This window comes from Tarenaya hassleriana, unplaced genomic scaffold (genome assembly GCF_000463585.1).
Source record: "Tarenaya hassleriana unplaced genomic scaffold, ASM46358v1 Cleome28, whole genome shotgun sequence".
Lineage (NCBI taxonomy): Eukaryota > Viridiplantae > Streptophyta > Magnoliopsida > Brassicales > Cleomaceae > Tarenaya > Tarenaya hassleriana.
In genome coordinates, this window is record NW_010966021.1 from 2,066,344 (window position 1) to 2,090,245 (window position 23,902).

Here is a 23,902-nt window from a genome sequence, read left to right on the forward strand (position 1 = left end):
TGGAAAACTCGTTTTATATATATATATATATATATATATATATATATATATATATCGTTGATTGAGTATGCATTTGTTATCCCAAGATCGTTAACATATATACTAAATCGGTTGTTTTTTAATATTTACACCAAATAATATATAACTGTATCGTGTATTTTACATGGATACCTCCTCCTAATATAAGTACGTATGCTCTGTATATATATATGTCCTAATATCTCTAGGTATAAAATATATATCTCGTCATTCTACTAATAATTGAGTCCATAACCAAATATACGCAAACCAAATAAAAAAACACAATATTAGAATATATTTATTTATGGTTAAATGTTGGTTTAGTTTAATTTGGTTTGGTTTAGTTGGTTAGGATTTGTGTAAAGGGTTTGGTGTTTCTTTCTTTTCTCCAATTGTATTTAAGGCACATGTTTCATTTTGATCAATATACAACAGAAAATTCCCAATGGTTTTAATCTAATGGTTTTAATATTGCTTAAGATTAGATAGTACAATTGAATTAATTAAAGGCACTTTGATGATAAGATAAGAGATGTACCGATCTTAATCCTAATAAATCCTCAAGCAACTTGGGAGTATTATATATATATATATATAAGTGTATCAACTTTATATATTGTATACTATAAAACTAGTTTAACAGTGAATAAGGGCGTATATAACATACTAGTACACCAAATTTTAAGTAAAAATTTCCACCTATTTCATTATAATTTGACATGAAAACTCAAAACAAACTAAGCCTATTAATTCCAAAAATAAATTAATATAAATTTAATTTTATATGAAAAGATCATCGATCTTTAAAAAATTCAAACAAAATTCGCATTCTTAGGTTATTTTGAACATAATTATTTTTCAGTTTTTATTAATTACTAGAATTTAGTTTATAAATTATAAAATCAAACTCTAAATTCTACAAATATTATAAAATCGAAGGCGATTAAGTGATTAAACTATAGATCTAATTATTATTATTGTTTATCTATAATTTTTCATTCAGCATTAAAAATATTAAAATAAAATATGTAATAGTTATATTTCTTAAAAAACATTTAGGTATTTAGAAAACGGCTTGATATTTTAGAAAAATATTAATTACATAAACTTCAGTGGATGATGCAATCGCGTGACGTAATCAATAATAACAAACTATCCGAGTTCACGTTATGCTTACCGATATGATATTTTATTAATAAGAGCAGAAAAAAACAACATATTAGTTCAAAATATATATATATTTTTTTTTATAAAGTAAATAAAAAAATACACACTCCCTGACTAACGTGTATGGGTTATCTATTAGGAAAACGAGGAATATCTAATTTGGGGTGGAGGCCAATGCCACGTGGTGACAGAGTGAGGGCCCACATCAGACATGTCCGAAAGCGAACTGGAGATTCTGGCATCTACTTTCTTCGCTGTCGTATTTATCAGCTTCTTTTTAGGGAGTGTTCAGAGTCTACACGTCGCTTCGTATTATTATTTTTTGTTCTTTATTTCTGGGATAAATTTGATTTTGTCCCTTTCCTACACTCCGGAAGTTGTAGGAATATGATATGTTATTATTCAGTATTATATTTTTGGTTGTGGAATCTTTTCCTTTTACTGATATTGTTTTATCAAGAAAAAAAAAATATTATAGAATTTATATGCAAACAATTCGTGTAGAATGCGTATATTATTCGAAAGTCGTAAAAATCATATAAAAAAAATATGATTTTTTTCGATTGAAAAACCATTTTTCCATTCATACACGTCCCGTAGATGTCCATTTCAGACAATTTTTTTTTGTTTCTTCTTGTGAAAGTAAAACTATATGATATATAAAAAAAAATCGTTACTAATGGGCTTTATTGGGCCTCTTTATTGGACCACCTTATATATATATATATATATATATGTATATTAGATGTAGAAAGTATATAATAGATTAATTGAGTAGCATTGTTTTCTTCCTCCCATGGGCCTCTTTCTATTTTTGCTAGGACTCCTAGATCAACTTACATATATTTTTTTTTATATAAAGTTTATTGATATATTTTTGGAGGTTGAACAAGATCTCTCATAATCTCATTCACTATACTGCAAATCATTTCAATCTCATCGAAGTTAAATACGTAATTGGTTTTTCATCGATATATATCTTTTTACGTTTTTAGTTTGGATGTTGATTTGTTCAAGTTAAGATAAAAGGTTTCAATGAAATTTTAATTATAAGAACATAAATACATTTTTTAAATAACATATAAGGAAAAAGATATATATATATATATATATATATATATATATTATACATATAATACTTATGCATGACTGTGGATTGTATCTATAAACAGGCTTATTTTATTAGATAAATTAATTTTGTATACATGAAATAATAACAAAAAGCTTAAAAGGAAACAATGAATTCCTTGAGAAAAAATTATAGTAGAGAGAAGTGTCTTGCATTGCAACTTCTACATATTATTGTCCTCTTCAACCTCAAGCTCCATCAACCTCTCCACGACAATATCAGAAGCAACTGTCACGATCTCTGACAAGTTCCTAAATATATAGATTGATATAAAAAAAAAGAATCATAATGTCAAGATAATGAATTATAATGTTAAAAAGTATATGATTTTATGTTATTACCCCTTCATGGAATCAAACGTAAGTCCGATGGTATGTCTTGCCTCATCGAGCGCCCATCTGAATCTCTCGATAACCTCCTCGGAACATCTATCTCTATCGATCAAAATGTCAAGTTGAGACGGTTTGATGTCGTAGAAGATGGGGATAACCCTCTTCTTTGACTCCATCATCAAGGCAAGTTCGTGAAGGCAGGAATAAGATTGGCCGTAATTCGGGGAGAAAATGGCAACGGACACCTTGGAAGAGACGATAGCCCGATCGATGTGATCGAAGAGCTTGTCTCCGGGTTTGAGGCTCTTGTTGTCCAAGAATGGCCTTAGGTTTCTCCTCGAGAGGTTGTCGTAGAGCAAACAGGCTATGTTTCTCTTCGTGTCGGTCCCTCTATGGTTGATAAAAACATCGAACAAATCTTTGGGTTTGGTTTCGATATGGTTGAGCAAGTGGTTGTTTCGGTTCGCGGTTCTTGATTGCTTCAAGAAGTCGAAAACCCTAGATTTCATGCTTTCTTCTTCTTCTTCTTCTTCTTTTTATTCGAAGATGTGATGATTTGATCAGCGAAGGTGTTTATGGTGCATGTGCATGCGTATATTTATAAGGGTTTTGGAATTCTTGTGGGTGGGAACACAATAGAATAATATACAAGACTACGCATAATACATTTTGAACCGAGAGACAATGCTTACTATACTTTTGACCGTTTCAAGAATTATACTTTGGACTTCAAAATTTGGCATTTAGAGTTTCTCTAATGTAATTATTTAAATGAATCATATGGAAATCATGAAGCGATCAATGCTCATTACGTCGATACATCCTTAATTGGTGCTAAATAAAATATATCTTAAAGTAAATTATAGACAAAGTTCAATGTAGCAGAAAATTATATATATATATTGGTCATGGAAAATTACGTACCATTTCTGTGCATTATATTAAAATAAAACTTATTAAGGTGTATTTTTATCGGACAAAACTAGTTTGACTATCTCCCGTCAAACAAGTTAAGTGAAATTGTAATAGAAGTTTCTCTCACTCCTACGTGTATCGTTGCAAGACCAAGGTTTGTCCTTTTTCCCTCGCAAAAGAATATCTATACACCTTCATACATACATATATATATATATATATATATATATATATAAACGTTTGTATGATTTTTGAATAACGGTTTATGGAGGAGTCTTTATTTTTATTTTTATTTTGCTAAAAAAAGAGTCTCTAGTTCGAATGATCAATTATAACATTGTTTGTGCACAAACAAACTAGTAATAGATTATTTTTATTTTAATTATGAATTTTAAAATGTTTTTTCTCGACTGTGAACCTAGTAATTAGTTAATGCCATAATTAATGTATTTTATACGAACATTATAGTAGAAATTTAAAATAAACAAAGTACCTTCCACATGATAAAAGTATAACAAATCCATGTTTTACGAGTAAAGAAATTCATAGACAATTTCGTTTGTACTGACCTACGAGCCATAGAAAATTTCCACAAATATCACATTGAAAAGATTCGTGTCGAGAGAGAAACAAACATTTTCAGACAACAGTTGGTGACCCAATGATTGAGAGGTGACAAAGTCATCTTTAAGGTTCTGAGTTCGATTCTACTGGTGGAGAGAAAAAGACGCAATTAAGACTGATTCCGGACACAGAGAACTAAGTAGGCCGAAGGTCCAATGGACCTCCTGATTATAAAAAATATTTTAGACAACCTTGTAATTATTTTTATTTGTCGGGATTTATTTTAGAATAAGAATTTTTTTAATTAAGTTGAATCTCCGTTGGTAATTTTGATGAAACTTTATAGAAAGGAGAGGGGATATATATACATACACTCGGATAGCTCCACAACAATTGTCATTTTCAAAATTATTCTTGTATTCCAATAAATATAAATATAAATAGACGGTGTAGTTTTCTTTCATACCCATTGTGCAAGAAATAGTCAATAGGTTATTAATATATGGGAAAATTATATTAAACTATACTAATTAAACCCTACCGTAAATTTCTCTGATTTCAAATGTCAAACAAATATAAAAAAAAATCATAAAATAAAGAACAAGAAAACCCTTCAAACTTGGTAGCGACGAACTTTACTTTAGAAGTTTCTTCAATAGAAAACTGAAACTAAACACTGTTAAAAAGTTTATGACTACATGTAATCAATGCAACTTGCAATCCTTATCTCTGATGATTGCGATTTTTATATTATTTTTTTTAAAAATTTAATCTTTATCAATAAATTATGGATTTTTTTTGTCGCATTTAGAAGTGAGATGTTTCTTTTTGTAATCAAAATAATGTTAAATTTTATTTGATTTTTTTATAAAATTATTCCAGTGGAAGAAAAGAAACTACAAAGAAACAATTTCTACAATTTTTTTGATAAAATGCGATTTCAATTTCTACAATTTCTACAATTGATGTGATCGAATAATAATATCATGGCATTTGATCTAATTCTTTGCACATTTTTATGTCCATATCTTTTTGGTTGTTGAAATAAACAAATTTTTTTCTTAACCAATAAAGTCTAAGTTAGATCAAAATTGGAAAAAGAATAAAAAGAAAAATCGTAGAAAAAACGGTTTCTTGGATGAGAAGAAAGAGTATAATGTCTGATTTATTGGGTAAATGCGAATATATATTTGACGTAAATCGAAAATAAGAAACTTAATAGACAAGAATTAAATTAGTTTATTTGATTTGTATGCGTTATATATTGAGAATCCAAATTGAGATGTTTCAGGTCGACAGTTTTCGTTAGTCTTCAATATATATATATATATATATATATCTATATATATATAGATTTGATTTGTCTCGGATCTAATTGATCTGAATACTATATGAATCATCACAATTCCAAATTCTACAAATATTATAGGATTGTTAAATCATAAATCTCCAACGTAAATATATATTTCATATTAAAACTTGAATATTTTTATCGAAGTTTTTAATCACATCAAAATCCCACAAAATCTTCTAAACTTATGATTTATTATTTTACAAAGAGAGAAAGATTATTAATTCTCGATTGTTTCAGTTAAAATCATATCTAAATTATTTTTTTGGTAATTATATAACTATAATAAGCAGTGTTAAAAAAAATCACATATTTAATCAAATCGATAGATTATGGTAATCATGGGACAAAACTTTGACCGGGATCTTGAACATTTGACTTGTCAGAGACCAAATCTCATTGATGACGTGTCCGGCTCTTATTGGTTCATGGTACATGACGACCAGCTTCAGGTTAAATCCGTAGACATTGGGGCCGCCATATCTTCGGTAATTTCTCAAGACGGTGACGTTTTAACTAACTAAAAAAATTTAAAATATCAAGGATTTGATAAATATTATTCAGCTATTTTTTTTATCTTAGAAAATAATTTCAGCGTATAGTATTGTTGGACAAAAAAAAGTGGTGTCATATCTAATATTCTATATTATTATTTAAAACTTTATAGTCTAATTTGTAAAAAGATCTAATTAATAGATATGTAATTAAGTCTGAATTTAATTAATATCCAAACATTTTGTCATTTTATCTCTCTCTCTTTTTTTCTTACATAAAAGCAGTAACCATAAGCTCGCAGAGCGAGAGAGAGAGAGAGAGAGAGCATTTTCATGGCGTTGAAGCTCCTAGTTTTCACTGTCATCATCATCGATCTGATAGCATTTGGATTGGCCATTGCCGCCGAGCAGAGAAGAAATGTCGTAAGTTGCCCTTTCTCCTCTCCCCTTTTGTCGTTTTCCTGTTCTTTTAAACTTCTTCCGCATTCCTCGCGGCATTATCCATTTATCTGATATTGTCTGCGCAGGGTAAGCCTCAGGTGGACGAGGAGAAGAAGAACCAGTTCTGTGTGTACGATTCGGACATAGCAACAAGCTATGGAGTAGGCGCGTTCATGCTCCTGTTGATAAGCCAAGTCATAGTTATGGCGGCCAGCCGGGGCTTCTGCTGTGGCACCCTGGTGGCTCTAGGGCTTGCGCCGTCGTCCTCTTCCTTATCTGCTGGTACAACCACCACCTCACCTTTCATCTCCTCCATACATACATATATAGTCTTTTAATCTTGTACATGGTCCGCTTTTCTGATGGTATTACGCAAATCGGATATTTAAATGGTGTTCCATGCAATTCTACATGAATCTATAACCATATGAAATCTTGAATTTCATACATAAAATCTAGGGATCAAACCGATATTCATCACGATCTTTATCTTTTTCTTCTTCTTGTTGGTTTCCTAACTCGTTTTCTATTGGGGTTGGCTAGGGCGGGTACCCGTACTTTTGATACATTGTCTTGACCTCATCTCTGGATTTGAGATCCAAGTATCGCGGTTGAAAATAAATATTATGATACCCGAATTTATAAAAATTTCTAAAATTCCGTTGACTTAGTTTTAGGAGTATATTGGTAATTTTATTTAAAAATAACTAGATAATATTGTAAATGCATTAGAATAGTAGACTCATAGAATAAAATTTACTCTTACATACACGTACATATGAGTTAACTCGTCGTTGTTTTTCGAGGTAAATTTTCTATCTTTTTATGTATTTTTTTCTCCTTACAATATCTTTGATGTTCTAATCGATGTCAGATGTCGTGTAGTCTGAGTTTTTTGGTCTTGTTGCACCCGTTCTCGATCCCGTTCATCATAGCGAGTGCCTGTGACCGGGATACCCATAAGATCGGGTACCAGAACCCGCAGATCTTGGTTAAAAAGCCATTTTTAAGTGGGTGTAATTGTAATGTTTTCAATTGATGGGTTCGAAACAGATATAACGAATCTTTCTACTGGGCAGGATATTTTTCGTGATAGCGGAGATATGCTTAGTGGCCGGATCCATAACAAATGCGTACCACACAAAGTACAAAAGACCCTTCTTCGATGTTGCCCCGATCAACTGCCAAGTCATCCGTAAAGGAGTCTTTGCCACTGGAGCAGTCTTCACTCTCTTCACTTCCGTCGTCTCTCTCTCCTATTACCTCTCCTACTCTCGTGCCCTGTCCGATTACCGGCCACCACCCTCCGACCACTGATTAGGAATTTAATTGAATAACGAAAATGAAATGAAATAAAAACTATTATCTCGTTTTTTGTTTCTTAATATCCGGTTCACATTAGAGCATAATGTTATTGGATTATGCTTTTATTTTTTTTGTAACATACATTTGTATTGGTCTTTCTGAAGATGTCATCGGCAAAATGTGTTTGTTTGTTTGTTTATGTGTTGAAGTATATGTGAGCATGGACATGTTCGTAACCCTCTAATTAGGGGTGTCAAACGAGCTAGTTCGGATCAGTTTTGGTTCGGCTCATTTGATTCAGATCATTTTGGACTCAACTCGTTAGACGCATTTTCTAACGAGCCAGAAAAACCTCGTCTCGTATCGCTCATTAATATTTATTTCAAATTTAATGATAAATTAAAATAAATATCTAAAAAATAAATAAAACTTCAATATAATAAACTACATAAGAAAGCGTTAGTCGTGATTTCAAAAAATAGAAAAAATAATTTAACAATGGTTCAATAAAAAATAAATTAACAACCGTGGTGGCAACCACTGGCCCATGGTTTGCTCAACCAACGGGACTAGCGGAGAAGCCTAATGTCTCATCCAACTTACGTACAATGCATGCATTGCAAAGGACAATGCTCTTGGACATGTGGAATGCTATCTTGGATTCTTTCTTCATTTGGTCTTCAACAGATAATCGTAACAAAATATATTTCAATAATATTTTTATATTTATACTCTGATTTTCACTTAATATTTTCGATTATCGCCATGATAAATAATTAGGATATTTAGAATATCATATGAATTATATGAGAAAAAAGAGAAATATAAAGTTACGTTAGAATTTTTTTATATAAATTTAATTTAATTTTTTTAAAAAATCCAACTTGTTGTATGGCTCGCCAGCTCGAACTCGTTACGGCCATGAACTCAATGAACTGATTCGCAGACTCATTTTTAAATGAACTGAAAAATCACGGCTCAATTCGCTCGTTTTCTGGCGAGTTACGAGCTGGCTCGTGAACCGGACTCGTTTTGATACACCAATCTCTAATGGAAAACGTTGGTATATATCCAAATATATAGTATTTATAATAAACGTTATATAGTATTTATAAATTTTGCATTTTACCAAAAAAAAAATTATAGTATGTGAATCCATATATATCCAAATATTTTAGATATTATGTTTTAAAATTTTAATCTCATACATATGAATATCCATGGTGGTATCCGAACCTAGATTTTAGAAGATAATTTTATAAATTTTAGTAAATATCAGATATTTTAAAAATTTTAACCATATTATCGTGAAATCCGATTATGATAAACGGGCCGGGTTACCTATTGAGCCTACAAATATTATGGGCCTAAAAGGCATAAGCAAATACGACCCGTTTATGTTTCATTTACTTGTACAATTAGGAAACGTTGTCGTTTTGAGCTTTTCCGTTGCAATCCCTTTCTAAAACCCTAGCGAGCAATTTCTCTACACGAAGACGACAATGGGGAAGAAGCGAAAGCACAGCGAAACGGAAGCTCCGGCGCCGGAGAAGAAGAACGATGCCGCTCCGGAGAGACCCAAAAGAACGCTGTTGGGTTGGAAAGATCAGGATGCAGTCTCCGAGAAATCTGACCCTTCCTCTTCGTCTGTATTCAGGAACAAAGAGAAGGTTCTCGTCACTTGTTCCAGGCGGATCAATTTCAGGTGATTTATGTCGGGATTTGATTTGATTACTTGTTTTAGTTTCTGGGTGTTCCGTTTTTGGGCATGAAACTATCGAAGTTCTTTTTTCTGGGTTTTTGTTCGCAGGTACCGGCATCTGATGCTGAACATGGTCTCTCTGTTGCCTCACTGTAAGAAGGATAGTAAGGTGGAGGCTAAGAGCAGCAAAGGTGCGACTTTGAATGAGCTTGTCGAGCTCAAGGGTTGTTCTTCCTGTTTGTTTTTCGAGGTAAATTTTCTATCTTTTTATGTATTTTTTTCTCCTTACAATATCTTTGATGTTCTAATCGATGTCAGATGGCTTATCAAAATTTTGATTCATCCCGTTGATTTCGGATTTAATTTGCAATCACGTTGCCAGAGCACTCGCATGACTAATGAAAGCTTCTCGTTTTAAGTTGAAGTTTGGATCTTTTATATGTTCAACTTGTCTATGTGGTTTACATAAAAAACTTGTGTCTGTGCTTATCAATGCGTTTTTGTTTCTACGCTCTGTGAGTCATTTGTCTGGATTATTTTGTATTGGAACCGATTCTGGGATTTGGAACCTATTAGTTTATTCTGAAGAATCGATTCTCATTTTTTGATTTTTGTTTGCGATTACCCTTTTCGCATTTTCAGTGTAGGAAGCACCAAGACCTATACTTGTGGATGGTGAAGTCTCCAGAAGGACCGTCTGTGAAGTTCTTGGTTAATGCAGGTAGATTCACTTGTTCCTTGCTTGTAATTTTGTTATAGTTACGTAGCTGCTAGATCTAATGTGGTTCATCCACTATCATTTGGTCAAACCATTTCCTGTTTTGCTATATATTACTGTATTCTGAGTAATGTTTATGTATAACATTTCCGATATTGTGAAGTGCACACAATGGAGGAGCTTAAACTCACCGGAAATCATCTAAAAGGGTCGCGCCCTCTCTTGACATTCTCGTCCAATTTCGAGAAAGACGTGCACTGGAAGCTTTTGAAGGAGATGCTTATCCAGGTCATTGCCATACTCATACTCCTTGTTGAATGATTATTATTATCTATTCTTGGTTGGTTCCGCCAGTTTGGAATTATAGTCAGACCTCATAATATCCTAATGGGTTTATCTTTTTCTAACCAGATTTTTGGAACTCCAAAGGAACAGAGAAAATCCAAACCTTACCATGACCATGTGTTTGTTTTCTCCATTGTTGATGACCATATATGGTTCCGCAATTACCAGGTCTGTTTAGACATAGCATTTTAGAGAGAGCAAATGTTCCAACTTTGTTAGAGCTTTGGAGCTTTTAGTTTAACCTTTTAAGATGTGTGTGTTCTCTCTGATACAGATATCGGTTCCTCATAACGAATCAGACAAGATTGCACGAGGCGGACTGGATAAGATGACCCTTGTTGAGGTTTATGTCCAAGACTTGCAAAAACCTAAATGATTCATAAATAGGGCTCTGTCTCCTTCTGTTTCTCACTAGAACAAATATATATATCTTTATAACAGGTCGGTCCAAGGTTTTGTCTAAATCCAATTAAGATCTTCGGCGGCAGCTTTGGAGGTCCAACGCTCTACGAGAACCCATTTTATGTCTCACCAAACCAGGTATGCAGATTTGAATGCGAATCGATTCTGTACCATCTGCTTGAAACTTCTAATCATTTCCATTGGATAAATACATAAAAAAGGGCATAATCTGCTTCTGAAAACTTATTTTTCACATTTCTGATTCACCTTCATGGATCATATACCTTCTCTGACATGTTAATTTTCTCTAAATCCCTTGAGATCCGAGCAATGGAGAAGAGAAACAAAGCAGGGAAGTTTGCTAAGAAAGTAAAGGCCAAGACGAGGAGGAAGATGCATGAGCTATCAAACCCATTGGAGCCTGATGAGTTTGCAGACATGTGGAAGGATTGAATGATCCACATTTTTGTCTTCTGTTCTTTAACTATAATCTTTCTTCCCAGCTTCAAAAACACTTGTTATCAATCATTTGCATTCTTACAAATTACAGGATTGCCCAACAGAGTTCATGTATTCTCTTGTATTTCAGGGAAAAAAAGAGATTTTTTTTATTCATCAGGGTATTCTTACAAGAACGGACAAAGGTGAAACAAAACCACAGAACAAGAACAATGAAACATAAAATTAAAACTCGTGTTAGTCATCTCCCCTGAGATGCTAACGTGAGTTTGCGAGAGCCCAATTGGCTTCACTTCCTCTTCTTGGGATACTGTTTGTCTTCGAATACACATCCACTTTGAAATTTGCTCCACAGATAACGCCTTCACTGTCAATCCTCTGCATCGCTTTCATCTTGTTCGTTGGATGTTCAAAGCTCTTAAGCCCGATTTCGCTATGGAACATACACCCTGCAATACACAGACACAACACATCCACTTCAGATCTCACGAGTTTTATGGTGATGGCAGACTTTTGCTATGTGTTCTTCCTAGTATCTGATGTGTTTTACCAGTCGGGAAAGGAGCATAGGATTTAGAACAGCCTTGCTTTATGATATCGAGATTGTCGGAGATCACTACAGATCCATCTGATGCTAAACCCCAGTAGAGATTCACTCCTCCATCAGAGCTCTGTTTCAGAAACATGGCGGAATCAGAAAAATCGACATGTTTATAAAGTAAAGTTTCCACCTTTTTTTTTGCAATGTGAAAGTACCAGTGCTGCGAAAACAGTGGAGGTCTGGGTGTCGTAGATGATGAAAGCGAAGCTTCCGTCAAGATCCCTAAGGACCTGATCTGCTGGGTAAGGCCCACGGTCACGGAGAGTACGGTAAGCTTCGATCACGAGCATCGCATCGTTCGAAACTTTCCCGGAAAGTCCGTACTGCCGGTTCAACGAGCAGAGGTTGTTCAATCTTCCGAGGAACAAGCAGTAGATTCCTTCTACTCCACAGAACAACCTGAAAAAAATGTCAAGAATCAGGGATCGAGACACGGGTTTTTCGAGACGAGATCGATGGAATCGTGATCTGTGATGTGTTACCTCTGGTGAAGCGAGAAGCGTGTTCGGTCGGGACGGACGTAGGCGAGAGACGCGGCTTGGCCGAAGCTCATGGAGAAAGCGGTTTCCGGGTGGCGGGAGAGGAAATCGGAGAGGGTTTCGCCGGGAAGTTTCGCGGCCTTGCCGGAGAATTTAGACGCCGGAGAATTGAGTTCCTCCGGCGGATGAGCAAACGCCTTCTGAAATATCGCCAACATGTTTTTTTTTTAAATGATGTTCTGTCTAAAAAAAAGTGTTGAAGTGTTTTGGTTGTGAAGTAAAAGTTGTTGGGTCAGAGGGTATTTATAGCTTTCTTGGGGGTGAAAAAGAAAATTTATAATAAATTATACCGACGTGGATATGACTGTGATCAGATAAGAGTTCCCGGACTTCAACGTGGTCTTATCCATTTCTATTTCTTTTTTTTTTTTTTTTTTTTTAAAGAATATTTTTTATTGGGTATCTTTAGTAATAAATGGATTCACTTATTTCGTATCGACGTGGGATCCTCTTCTATGTGAAATTAGATCTGATCAAATTTGTCGTCAGAGTGATAATTTTGATTTATATGTTAAAAGTGAATTAAATAATGTAATCATATTTTATATCGTTTCACTCTGAATATATTTTATAATATCTTTTTAAAATAGATTTAAAACATAATCTCCAAACAAATTTCAAACGAATATATATACTTATAATATTTTTTTAAAAATTGAATGAATATATTTAAATAAAAAATAACTAAATTCAAAATATAAATCTAATTTATCATGTAGAAAAAAAGAAGAAAATTTAAAAAGAACGTTTTTTTTCCGGGATGTAGAATTTTCATTGATATTTTTTTCAGAGGTAAATTGTATCAGTTTAGCAATCTAATAATATTTTATGCCAATGTTAATCCAATATTTTATAACTAATAAAGGTCTTAACCTTTACAATTATATGGCGCTTAGAAGAAAAAAAAGCGATTATATCATGGATAATGTGCCACGTCAGATAAAAGAGTAATAAATTAATGTAAATTGATTATCATTTTGTTTTATGGTATTTTGTGATTTATATTTGACCAATTAAATTAAAGGGTAGAGGCGAGTCGCCTATTGACAACTCCATTCCATCCATTTGATCATAGATTATGGTAAGACATACAAAAATCAATGTTAAAAATAATATGAAAAAAAAATCAAGAACATTGTATTATTTCCTTATCCAAATAAAGAGAATATTGTCAATTTAATTCACGCGTCGCCGCATCACCATCTACGAGAAAGATTAAAAAAAAAAAAAGATTGAAGATATGGTTTCTTATCCAAAAAAAAAGATGAAAATTTCTTTATATAAAAAAATTGTGTTTGACCAGAAAATAGCTCTCTGTTTCCGTGAGATCTGTGGGCGAAGGTTTTCGAGAACTTTAATGTATTTAAATTTGTAATGGGCCCAAAATTGGATAAAAATATATGATAGGCCCATTTTACTTTTGGGTTTCTTTACAGCCCATTTTTCAGCCCATTATACCATTATCACATTTGCAGAAATGTTGGGGATATTTTGGAAATATTTGAAAGGTGTGGGGCGAATGTGGAAAATCCAGTAAATCTAAAAATTCTTCAAGGGCATTCACCAAGAAGCCACTGACAAGTAATAAGCGAAAACGTATTTAAAAAAAAAAAAACGAAGTCTCATGCAATCAAATTGGTCCCAACGGTACAAAAACACACACCAACAAAGTTAACACACGAACAGTTAAAACTGATGTCCGGTCCGGTCCGGTCTAGTTGATTGAGTTTAGCCGCTACCGCTGCCGCGGCCGCAATGGAGGAATATTTCAGTGGGTCGGAGGCAGTTACGGAGCGAGTCGTGGCCGAGCTGAGCCCGTTCGTTGTCTCCAAACCCGAACAAGCGTCCTCGCTGGGTGACGACGACTGTGTGGTACAAGCCGGTGCTGATCTGAGTGACACGGTGTGGTCGGAGACACTCAAGGACTCGTGGTCGGAGAACCTTGTCGGAGACTCCCTTGTCTGGGAATCCGAGGCTTCCAAATCCCATCCATCCGAATCCATACACCGATCCCCCTTCCAGCAGAACAAAGGTTTTCCTCTTCCTTGCACATACCTACAAATCGACGTCGAATTACATTATTCGGGAACCGTTAGTTTCAGTCGGAGTCGGAGTCGGGGTTCCTATTTGTTTTGTCGAATGAACTTAATCCGACGTATTTGATAATGTTTTAGAAACGACGAAAAGATATATAACGTTTGGATCATATTCAGAAATAGAGACGAGGGGAAAATGTCGGAAACTTAACCTGGACAGCGAGGTGGTTCTTAAGATTCTGCAAACACTGCGGGATCGTCTTGTCGTTCTCGTCCCCGTGCCCGAGAGCGCCACAGTAACCTTTTCCCCACGTATATACCTATACGAGAGATTGTACAGAACAATAAAATAACGGGTTAAAACGAGTATATATACAATAACATTTTCGTATCCATACCCAAACCCGAAATTTCAGGTTTTCCAATACTATTACCCGATCTTGGGTCTCATCTCTGGGTATCCGATGGGTCCCAACCCGCAGGTCGAGTCGGGTACAAATAATTCGGGTTCTTTCAACGAAGCCCTACTAGGGGTATAGAACTTACATGACCATTGGAGCCAAGAGCAACGGCATGCTCATCGCCTGCAGAGACACGGATTATGTGCAAACCCTTTCTTCTAAAGCTCTGAACAACTCGTGGCTCGAACTCGTCATGCTGCTCTCCGTGTCCGAGGCAGAAATTAGAACCAGACCCAAACGAGTAAACCGATCCATTCTCGGTTACAGCCAATACATAGCTCGGCCCAGCGGCAATTTGCACCACCGAGCCAATGCTCTCTAGCTGTTCCACCACTTTCGGTGTCAGTCTGTCCAGTGTGTCTCCATGGCCAAGCTGCCCATGCGTGTTTGTTCCGCACGTATACACACGCCCTTCCCTCGTCAGAAACACCGTGAAGTTCAGCCCAGCGGCGACCTGTCATTACGTGATTTTGTCGATGTTCGGGAGAAATACTACTATTCGTATATATCGAGTTATACGAGAAAACGAAGATATTATATCTTTTTTACCTGCTTACAAGGAATCCCTTTCAAAGCTTCAACAAGCCTTGGCCTAAATACCGGGCGGATAGTATCCCCATGGCCGCAACAGAACGACGAGTTATCCCCACACGTGAAGACCTGTTTTCGATAATGATCACGAGATCTTTGATTAGCGATTACGTTATCTTAAGACAGACTTCTCGTGAAAAGATAATAAAACATCAAACCTCTCCGGATTGCAATACAAAAGCAGCATGATTCTGGGAGGCCGAGACATGAACGACTTGGGCCGACGGGAACGGGAAACTAATGGGCGTAAATGCAACGCATTGAGTAGTTTCGGGTCCATGACCAAGAACCCCACACAAACTCGAACCGCATGAATAAACCTTGGAGTTGCATATTAGCAGCGTGTGGTATCTCCCCGTCGTGATTTGCATCTGCATAAACCGAAAAAAAGACGGTCATGGATCAGATTATGCAGGAAAGACAGATCAAAATTCATCCTAGAACTTTCTAAATCAAGAAACCATATAGAATTCATACTTAGCAAGAACATCTCATTGCAGGAACTACCAGAATATCATATACTAAGTGACTGATAAATGAACTGCAACTACATTGTATGAGATATTCAAAATTATGAAATCGGGTTTACAGGTGAAAGCATTACATTGCCTGTGGAGGTTTCGACCATATCCGAGGCCATTTCAACCGACTGCAGAAACCCCAAAAGCCGCTTCCAGTTGCCATCGCAACGGGCAAAGAGCTCTTTCCGACTATCCAAACTCATCCCGGCATAGATAGGATTCACGGAGCAAAGCTGAGCTGCCGCGAAATCCACGAGCGACCGGAATTTCAAAGGGTATAACCCGTGGCTCACTCCGAAAATCTTGGAGGTCATTTCGAGTCTGACAAGATCTAATGCACTAAGCCGACCAGATGTCAATACCTCCAAGACCAAATGGGAAGGAAGATCCTCAAACGAAATCAACCTAAACCTGTCTGCCATTTCTTTATCTTCTAAAAACGCTCCAGCACAAACTTCTTGTGTATTCACCACAAAACAAAAGGGTCGAATCAAACTGAACAACACTGAATTTGAGGAACTTGCAGCTACGAGATGTTGTAGGGACAGGGATTCGAGCTTTAAGGGATCGGTAACGCAAAAGGGTCAAATTTTTAGGCGAAATCTAGAGCAATTGAAGTAACGTATAAAGAACACGTCGGACGGCAGAAAGAGGTAGGTGATCGAATAGAAGAACGGAGTTTTAGATGCGAATTTCACGGTTCGTCGATTCGGTGATCGAAGACTAATCATGAGATGGATCAGATCGCCAAATAATTCTTCCAAATACCCTGCAAAAGTTTCCCCAGAAAAGCAGAAAGCATCACCACCAATCAACCGAAACAAGACCCAGAATTTAGCAGCGGAATTGGAGAAAGGTTGGAACTGATACCGTGCTGCGGAAATCGAAACTAGGGCAAGAGCGAGAAATCGAGATGAAACCCCCCAAAAAGGAAGAGAGCTTAAATGGGGGAGAAATACTTACCTGGAAAGCAAAAGAAGAGGTTCTTGACTTTTTCGGAGCCGAATTGAAATCCACGGAAATCTCCCACTAAAGAAATGAAGCTATAATATATAAATATATAATTGAGAAGAAATCGTGTGAACAAAAGAGAGAGAGAGAGAATTGTTTGTGAAGCTTCTTCTATGGCGACATTTCCTCCCTGTCAGAGAGAGACAGAAGAATCTTGGGCTTGGTCGTGTTGAAGCTGCTCTTTGCTGATTTCAATATTTTATTGCACTTCTTATTGCCATAATCTTTAATTTGTCTTTTTATTGGTAAACAAATATTTGATGTCTTAATTTATTTTATTTTATGAAGGGTACTCTTTTGTTTCTCGTTTCCAATCCTTTAAAAAGGTTTTCCCCCCTAATTAAATTGTATAAAGATTTAAGTGTTCATAACGTTAGGGCTGAGCGTTTTAACCCGTAACCCGGGGGTTTGGAGGTACCTGGTTTAACAAGTACCCGAATAAAGGATACTCGAATATTAACGATGATGAGATCGAGTATTAATAAGACTAAATTTTCGACCCCCGAGTCCGAATGGGGGTTCAATTATTTTACAAAGGGTACCCGGGGTACCCGATATATTTGTTAAAAATCTAAAATATACTTTATATATATAATATTTTTGTCTAAATTATTCTTATTATTTATTAAAATACTTTTATTTTAGTTCAATTTTTTTTATGTTCTAAACCTTTCTATACATTTCATCATTCCAAATCTCATTCTATGTAACCGAATCAACCATTCATCTATCTCACAAAATTTTACTCATCTTCCTTCATCGTGAATTTTTCTCTTTATACTTTGACCTCTCTCATTTGTATTTTCTATATCTATCATTTTATAGTTCAAAATTTTATAAATCGTATGGGTCCGGGTACCCGCGAGTACAAAACCGAGAATCTCATTAAACCCGAACTACAAGTACCCGGATTTTATGAAGCCAAGATTGAGATAATATTTTTGTAAAACCCGTGGTAATGAAGACGAGACAGGGTTTTCTAAAAATTGGGGGTATCCGACCCGTGCCCACTGATGCGTCGCGAACTAGGTTCGGATTTATCTAGTTTTAATTTCCTAGACACGACTTCCGCAAGCATACGGGTCAGTTATAGTACCTAGGGTCGAACTCTGGGGACTCGTCGGGAATCACCGGAACACAAATAAACACACTCACTAGCTATGCGGTTTGGATTTTCTACTCGGTTTCGGTCGGTGGCGATAATGTGGTGGTGGTGACACTAAATCCTAATGCAGGAAATGTAAAGGGTGGATATATATATGGAAGATAGATATCATGGGTCTAAGAATTCTAGGTTGTATAAGAATTATTTTTACGGGTTACTTATCATTTCACTGGCTTGGTTTGGAAAATTCAAGGTCATTTATCGAAGATTACCCTCTCGGGTCTCACCTCTCTTCTTAGACACCTACAATCTACCGATCTCTCGATTCCTAATAGATTGAAGATTCTAAAAGCATGGAGATTCCTATCATAATTTCTAGACAAATTCTTTTATTTTCCAATAGTGATAATCATCTATATGTCACCTTTTCTAGATGATATCTCTATTTTCTGATGCAAGTTTTGTCTATTCGGGTAAATAGTTTCCAGGTTTAATTTCATATCACTATGTAAATTAAACCCTAAAATCATACAATTCAAGTGATTAGCAAGAATTGATATATTAAGAATCATTCACTCAAACCAAATATCAAACCAGTAATAATCAAAATACCCACACATAAATAAATCCTTAATACAAATTTAAATTCAAAACCTCATGACGGGAGTTCAACACACAAACACAACCAGAGAGAATAACAAGATATCGCACGGAAAAATCCCAGAGAAAGAATAGAGAGAGTTAGAGAGGCTTAGGAGTTATACAGACATATTATCATAAAATACTACGACTATCGATGATGGATATAATGCATGGAAAATGGAGTGGAGAAGAAGTTCTTAACTAATGGACCTTTCTTCGTCGGATGTGTTCGTTTTGCTTCTCTCAATTCAAGTTCTCTTGCGTTTGTGCAACTCCCTGCTTTTTAAACAAAAATAAAAATTTACATAAATTGGCTCTATCCTCTACTTCTCCTTTTAATGAATGCCCGCTCGAGTGAACATCGTTGTCTCCTTTCTTTTAGCTCAGCGCAAATCAAGGAAAGTCTGTTTTTTTTGTCGGCCGATAAAACAATTGTGCACTCTTGTTTGGCCATTTGTGAGTACGTGGGTCCGGTGGAGGTTAAAAACAATCGTGCGATTGTGAATAACAATTGCTCGATCGTTGAGTTACTACTATTATTACAATATATTATATACATATATATTATACATAATACACATATACATACATGTATTAGATGTATATATCTATTATACATATAAAAACATATCCATACATAAATCTAATATATATACGGATATATATATATATAATATGCAAATATAAATAACGTACACATATACACATATTTATATAATAATATATATACATCCGCTAACATATATATATTATAATATTATATATATCCACTAACATATATATTATTATATATATTTCCACTAACATATATATATATATTATATTCACTAACATATATTATTATATCGTGTATTATGTATATGTTCGATTGTGCGATCGTAACAACGATCGCGCGATCTTGTGTTTTTTTGTTTTTTGTTTTATTAAACCAGACCAATTTTATACTCATTTGTTTTCCATTCGATTTTCTTGAAATTGCGTCGTTTAAACTCAAATCTCCAATTTTCCTGCAAAACAATATAAACAACGAAATCGAAGTAAAACTGTACAAATGATATCTATTAATGTATAAATAACGTAAAACTCGATAGATATCTTAAATTAAAATATAATGTTATTTACATGTTATCAAACACCCCTAGTATTGCTCTTTATACGGTGAAAATTAAGGTTTCTTGTTTATTTAAAATAGTGAAAGGAATTTAGATTATATTCGAATTCAGTTAAAAGAAATATTTTATTTAACTGAAAATATATTGCTGAATTAATTGCGAACTTTGCTAATATTTTATTGTATGGGCCAAACTAAATCGTTAGTCTTATTTAGGCCTACGACATGAGAGTAAGCCCATAATAAAAGTCAACAGGAGACCCCAAACCCGCAATTCTCATTTCAAGTCGTTTCTGATTAATCGTCAAAAACCCTAGCGAGCCAGCAACCGTCTCTCTCTCTCTCTGATCGAGCATTGGAGAGAGAAACTCGAAATGGTGAAGAGGGAGAAGAAAGCTAATGTTTCCGGGAGACCGAAGCATTCGCTCGACGCGAATCGTTCAGATGGGAAGAAGAAGAGCGGCAATGGCCGTAGCGCCGCCACCGTCCGGCGGCTGAAGATGTACAACACCAGGCCGACGCGCGACACCGGCGGCAAAATCGTCAGCGACGAGTTCCAGTCGAAGGAGTTGCCGAACACGAGAATTCAACCCGATCGGAGATGGTTTGGTGCGTCTTTGAGTCAATTGGGTGTTTTTTCTTCGATTCATATTGTTAGAATCGAAGAGGATACTCCATGGATTTGTATGCGTCTTCACCGGACTTCAATTTCGGGTATTTGATGTTTTGGGTAGGCAATACGCGAGTTGTGAATCAGAAAGAGCTGGAATTTTTCAGGGAAGAGCTGCAAAGTAGGATGTCAAGTAATTACAATGTGATCTTGAAGGAGAAGAAGTTGCCTCTCTCCCTTTTATCTGATCACCGAAAGGTAAAGGCTTTGTCTTGTCGAACTAGACCGTCGGAAACTCTGCTCCTTGTCTAAATTCTTCATTTTTTTTTCTCTTTCGGGTGTGGGTTTTTGGTTGTTCTGTAGCAATCAAGAGTTCACCTCCTTGATATGGAGCCCTTCGGAGATGCATTTGGACCGAAGACCAAAAGGAAACGCCCGAAGCTTGTGGCTTCTGACTACGAAGCATTGGTGAAGAAGGCAGATGAGTCTCAAGGTGAATATAATGTTTGAACATCAATCTTTAGTTAGATATTTGAGTTATGACATAGCTTTTCCTTCTTGGAAGATGCATATGAGCAGAAGTATGGAGCGAGTACTTCTTCTGGACAAGGAGAAGAAGAAGACGGGTTCAGGGACCTGGTCAGGCACACCATGTTTGAAAAGGGCCAGAGCAAACGCATATGGGGTGAGCTGTACAAAGTCATAGACTCTTCAGATGTTGTTGTCCAGGTACGATGTCTCTAACTAAGAACTCAGTCCATTGCAGAACCATCCTTGTTTTATTTTCTAAACTCACTTGTTCTTGTGTTTCAGGTTTTGGATGCTAGGGATCCACAAGGAACAAGGTGTTACCACTTAGAAAAAACTTTGAAAGAGCATCACAAGCACAAACACATGATTCTCTTGTTGAACAAGGTTGGCTGTTTTTTTTTCTCTTCAAAACCCGGCTGTATGAACGTGCCTGCCTATTCTTGTTCATGCTAACCCTATTTGGATTTCTGTGTTTTCTTTTCCTCGAAGTGTGATCTTGTGCCGGCTTGGGCTACAAAAGGATGGTTGAGGGTGTTATCTAAGGAATATCCAACTCTAGCATTTCATGCAAGCATCAATAAGTCATTTGGAAAGGTACATCACTCATTATCCATAGTCTCGAGCCGCCTATGAACTCTTGATTTTTTTTTCTTTGAAGTTTTTGTATCAGCTTTTTGACTTTTTTGGTGCCTGCTTTGTCAGTGTAGCTGATATTTGCCGCTGCTGAAATGGTTGTCCTTTCAGGGTTCTCTGCTCTCAGTATTGAGGCAGTTTGCACGTCTAAAAAGTGACAAGCAAGCCATATCGGTGGGATTCGTTGGGTACCCGAATGTTGGAAAATCATCAGTGATCAACACTTTACGCACTAAAAACGTAAGACCCTCGTTTACTAAGTTCTGATATCTAGAGCTTTATATTTCCAATCTGCATCCCTTTTCATATTTCCTACCTCTCAGGTTTGCAAGGTTGCTCCCATTCCAGGGGAAACCAAGGTCTGGCAATACATCACACTCACTAAGAGGATATTCTTGATCGATTGTCCTGGAGTTGTTTACCAGAGCCGCGATACTGAGACAGATATTGTTCTTAAGGGTGTGGTATGTTTCTCATATCCATGTCTACGTTTCCATTATTAAGAATGATGTATGTTCACATCTCTCCAATGGGAAATGATTCCTGTTGCTGTTTCTTATGGCTGCGGCGAAAAAAAAACAAATTGATCTGAAACCTAAATCCAGATTCTCTATGGTTTCAGCAAATATTGTGTTATTCTGGATCCAGGTGCGGGTTACAAACCTGGAGGATGCAGCTGAACACATTGGAGAAGTTCTGAAGCGTGTGAAAAAAGAGCACCTGCAGAGAGCATACAAAATTAAAGACTGGTGAGCTACTTGTTCGTGTTCTTCATTGGCTCCTACTTTCCGGAAGAAGCCTGTTTCTTCGTTAAATCGACCTTACGAGTTTCCCACACCATGAATTTTCAGGGAGGATGATAATGACTTTCTGGTTCAGCTATGCAAGGCAACAGGCAAATTGTTAAGGGTGTGTTTCTATACTATAAATTTATAGGCATGTGGGCTCTTATGATGCGCTTTTGTTGCAATAAACCATGTATGTTAAACCGTGTTATGATGATTATGATGATGTACAGGGTGGGGAAGCTGACCTGATGACCGGAGCAAAGATGATACTCCATGATTGGCAGAGAGGTCGGATACCTTTCTTTGTCCCGCCTCCTAAGCAAGAAACCGAAACTTCAGAACTCACCGTGTATGGTTTAGACAATGAGGCCGTAGCAGATAACACTCAAGCCACCGCAGCATTCAAAGCCATCGCCAACATCATGTCTTCGCAACAACAGAAAACTGTTCCTGTCCAAAAGGACCTCTATGATGAGAATGAACTCAAGGATGACAAAGCTAAGCACTCACCTGAATCCAAGGACAATGGAAAAGAGACCGATCATCTCGAACTGGAAGCTAAAGAAGTGTCGTCGGGAAACGAAGATGAGGAAGATGAAGTCTCTTCCGAAAATGGAGAAGAGAACTGATAGGAGACTGCAACTGCAGATTTTTGTAGCTTCTGATAAATTTTCGCTGTGGTAATGCATAAAGTTCAAGACACTTCGTTTGTAAACTTCCGACGAAGCTTTTATTAATCACCATTACAATACATTTTGAGAGTTTATTAGAATCTTGTATGTGTCATCGTCATCGCCCAAAGTCCGCCGCGGAGGTTAGACTTGAATCTCTGGCTGCGAGATGGGTGCGTCAGCTTCTCCCATCATCTGATGATTACCGTTCTCGGCCGTGGTTGTGGTGGTTTTGTCTGTCGAGTCGTGCTTGTTCTGCGCTGTGTTATATGGCGGACAGTACCCGCTGCAGGGCGGGGTGTAAACTGGAGCACAGCTAGTGCAACCTCCGATGCCTGGAACTGTGACCCCGGGGATCTGGAAACCGGGAATGGTTGTCCCGGGGACAACCACACCAGGGATCGTGAAGCCGGGAACTGATACTCCCGGGATAGTAGGGCCGCCCGAGCCAATACCGATGCCCTCTCCGAAACCTCCGCTCCCGCCCTGTCCAATACCCTCTCCAAAACCTCCGCTTCCACCCTGTCCGATTCCTATGCCGATTCCACTGCCTCCTCCGGGTCCCATGACGCCTGGACCGCATTCCGGTTCGACAGGTCCGGATCCGAATCCTTCTCCAATTCCGATACCAGAGCCACCTCCTGACCCGAACCCTTCTCCAATGCCGACACCCGATCCTCGGTTATAACCAGATCCCATTCCTCTT

General features: G+C 36.5%; 6 protein-coding genes and 1 pseudogene across 9 annotated transcripts in view; 3 read left to right on the forward strand and 4 right to left on the reverse strand.

The window, feature by feature from the left end:
• Positions 1-2,480: 2,480 nt before the first annotated feature.
• On the reverse strand, positions 2,481-3,158 carry LOC104818138 (toll/interleukin-1 receptor-like protein). Its single transcript, XM_010547594.1, has 2 exons — positions 2,659-3,158; positions 2,481-2,568 (listed from the first exon to the last, which is right to left on the reverse strand). The coding sequence occupies exons 1-2, from the start codon at positions 3,156-3,158 to the stop codon at positions 2,481-2,483; spliced, it is 588 nt and encodes a 195-aa protein (XP_010545896.1).
• Positions 3,159-6,284: 3,126 nt separating this feature from the next.
• LOC104818060 lies at positions 6,285-7,887 on the forward strand (annotated as a pseudogene).
• A 1,334-nt stretch (positions 7,888-9,221) lies between these two features.
• LOC104818062 (ribosome biogenesis protein BRX1) lies at positions 9,222-11,499 on the forward strand. The gene is made up of 8 exons (XM_010547506.2): positions 9,222-9,424; positions 9,530-9,671; positions 10,064-10,142; positions 10,303-10,427; positions 10,551-10,652; positions 10,759-10,827; positions 10,926-11,024; positions 11,208-11,499. Exons 1-8 carry the CDS (start codon positions 9,222-9,224, stop codon positions 11,337-11,339), a joined length of 951 nt encoding a protein of 316 aa, XP_010545808.1. The 3' UTR covers positions 11,340-11,499.
• On the reverse strand, positions 11,477-12,709 carry LOC104818061 (stem-specific protein TSJT1). The gene is made up of 4 exons (XM_010547505.1): positions 12,429-12,709; positions 12,102-12,345; positions 11,896-12,016; positions 11,477-11,794 (listed from the first exon to the last, which is right to left on the reverse strand). Exons 1-4 carry the CDS (start codon positions 12,641-12,643, stop codon positions 11,604-11,606), a joined length of 771 nt encoding a protein of 256 aa, XP_010545807.1. The 5' UTR covers positions 12,644-12,709; the 3' UTR covers positions 11,477-11,603.
• Positions 12,710-14,002: 1,293 nt separating this feature from the next.
• On the reverse strand, positions 14,003-17,284 carry LOC104818063 (ultraviolet-B receptor UVR8). Of its 2 annotated transcripts, none has more exons than XM_010547508.2 (7): positions 17,058-17,284; positions 16,178-16,863; positions 15,732-15,944; positions 15,532-15,642; positions 15,068-15,436; positions 14,734-14,841; positions 14,003-14,540 (listed from the first exon to the last, which is right to left on the reverse strand). In XM_010547508.2, the coding sequence occupies exons 2-7, from the start codon at positions 16,514-16,516 to the stop codon at positions 14,214-14,216; spliced, it is 1,467 nt and encodes a 488-aa protein (XP_010545810.1). In that variant the 5' UTR covers positions 16,517-16,863; positions 17,058-17,284; the 3' UTR covers positions 14,003-14,213. The 2 variants fall into 2 exon arrangements, with proteins under 2 accessions (XP_010545810.1, XP_010545811.1); XM_010547509.2 differs by having other exon boundaries at positions 16,965-17,284.
• Positions 17,285-20,255: 2,971 nt separating this feature from the next.
• Positions 20,256-23,297, forward strand: LOC104818066 (nuclear/nucleolar GTPase 2). 3 transcript variants are annotated; one of them, XM_010547511.2, is made up of 11 exons: positions 20,256-20,572; positions 20,698-20,831; positions 20,937-21,066; positions 21,139-21,302; positions 21,387-21,488; positions 21,594-21,698; positions 21,849-21,977; positions 22,061-22,201; positions 22,386-22,486; positions 22,589-22,646; positions 22,756-23,297. In XM_010547511.2, exons 1-11 carry the CDS (start codon positions 20,338-20,340, stop codon positions 23,152-23,154), a joined length of 1,698 nt encoding a protein of 565 aa, XP_010545813.1. In that variant the 5' UTR covers positions 20,256-20,337; the 3' UTR covers positions 23,155-23,297. The 3 variants fall into 3 exon arrangements, with proteins under 3 accessions (XP_010545813.1, XP_010545814.1, XP_010545816.1); XM_010547512.2 differs by having other exon boundaries at positions 20,494-20,572; positions 20,741-20,831; XM_010547514.2 differs by lacking the exon at positions 20,256-20,572 and adding an exon at positions 20,625-20,647 and having other exon boundaries at positions 20,741-20,831.
• Positions 23,207-23,902, reverse strand: part of LOC104818065 (keratin, type I cytoskeletal 9) — a 1,633-nt gene continuing 937 nt past the window's right edge. Inside the window, exon 2 of the mRNA XM_019203031.1 lies at positions 23,207-23,900. Coding sequence (XP_019058576.1) covers positions 23,341-23,900 — 560 coding nt within the window. The 3' untranslated portion in view covers positions 23,207-23,340. The remainder of the gene's footprint in view (positions 23,901-23,902) is intronic.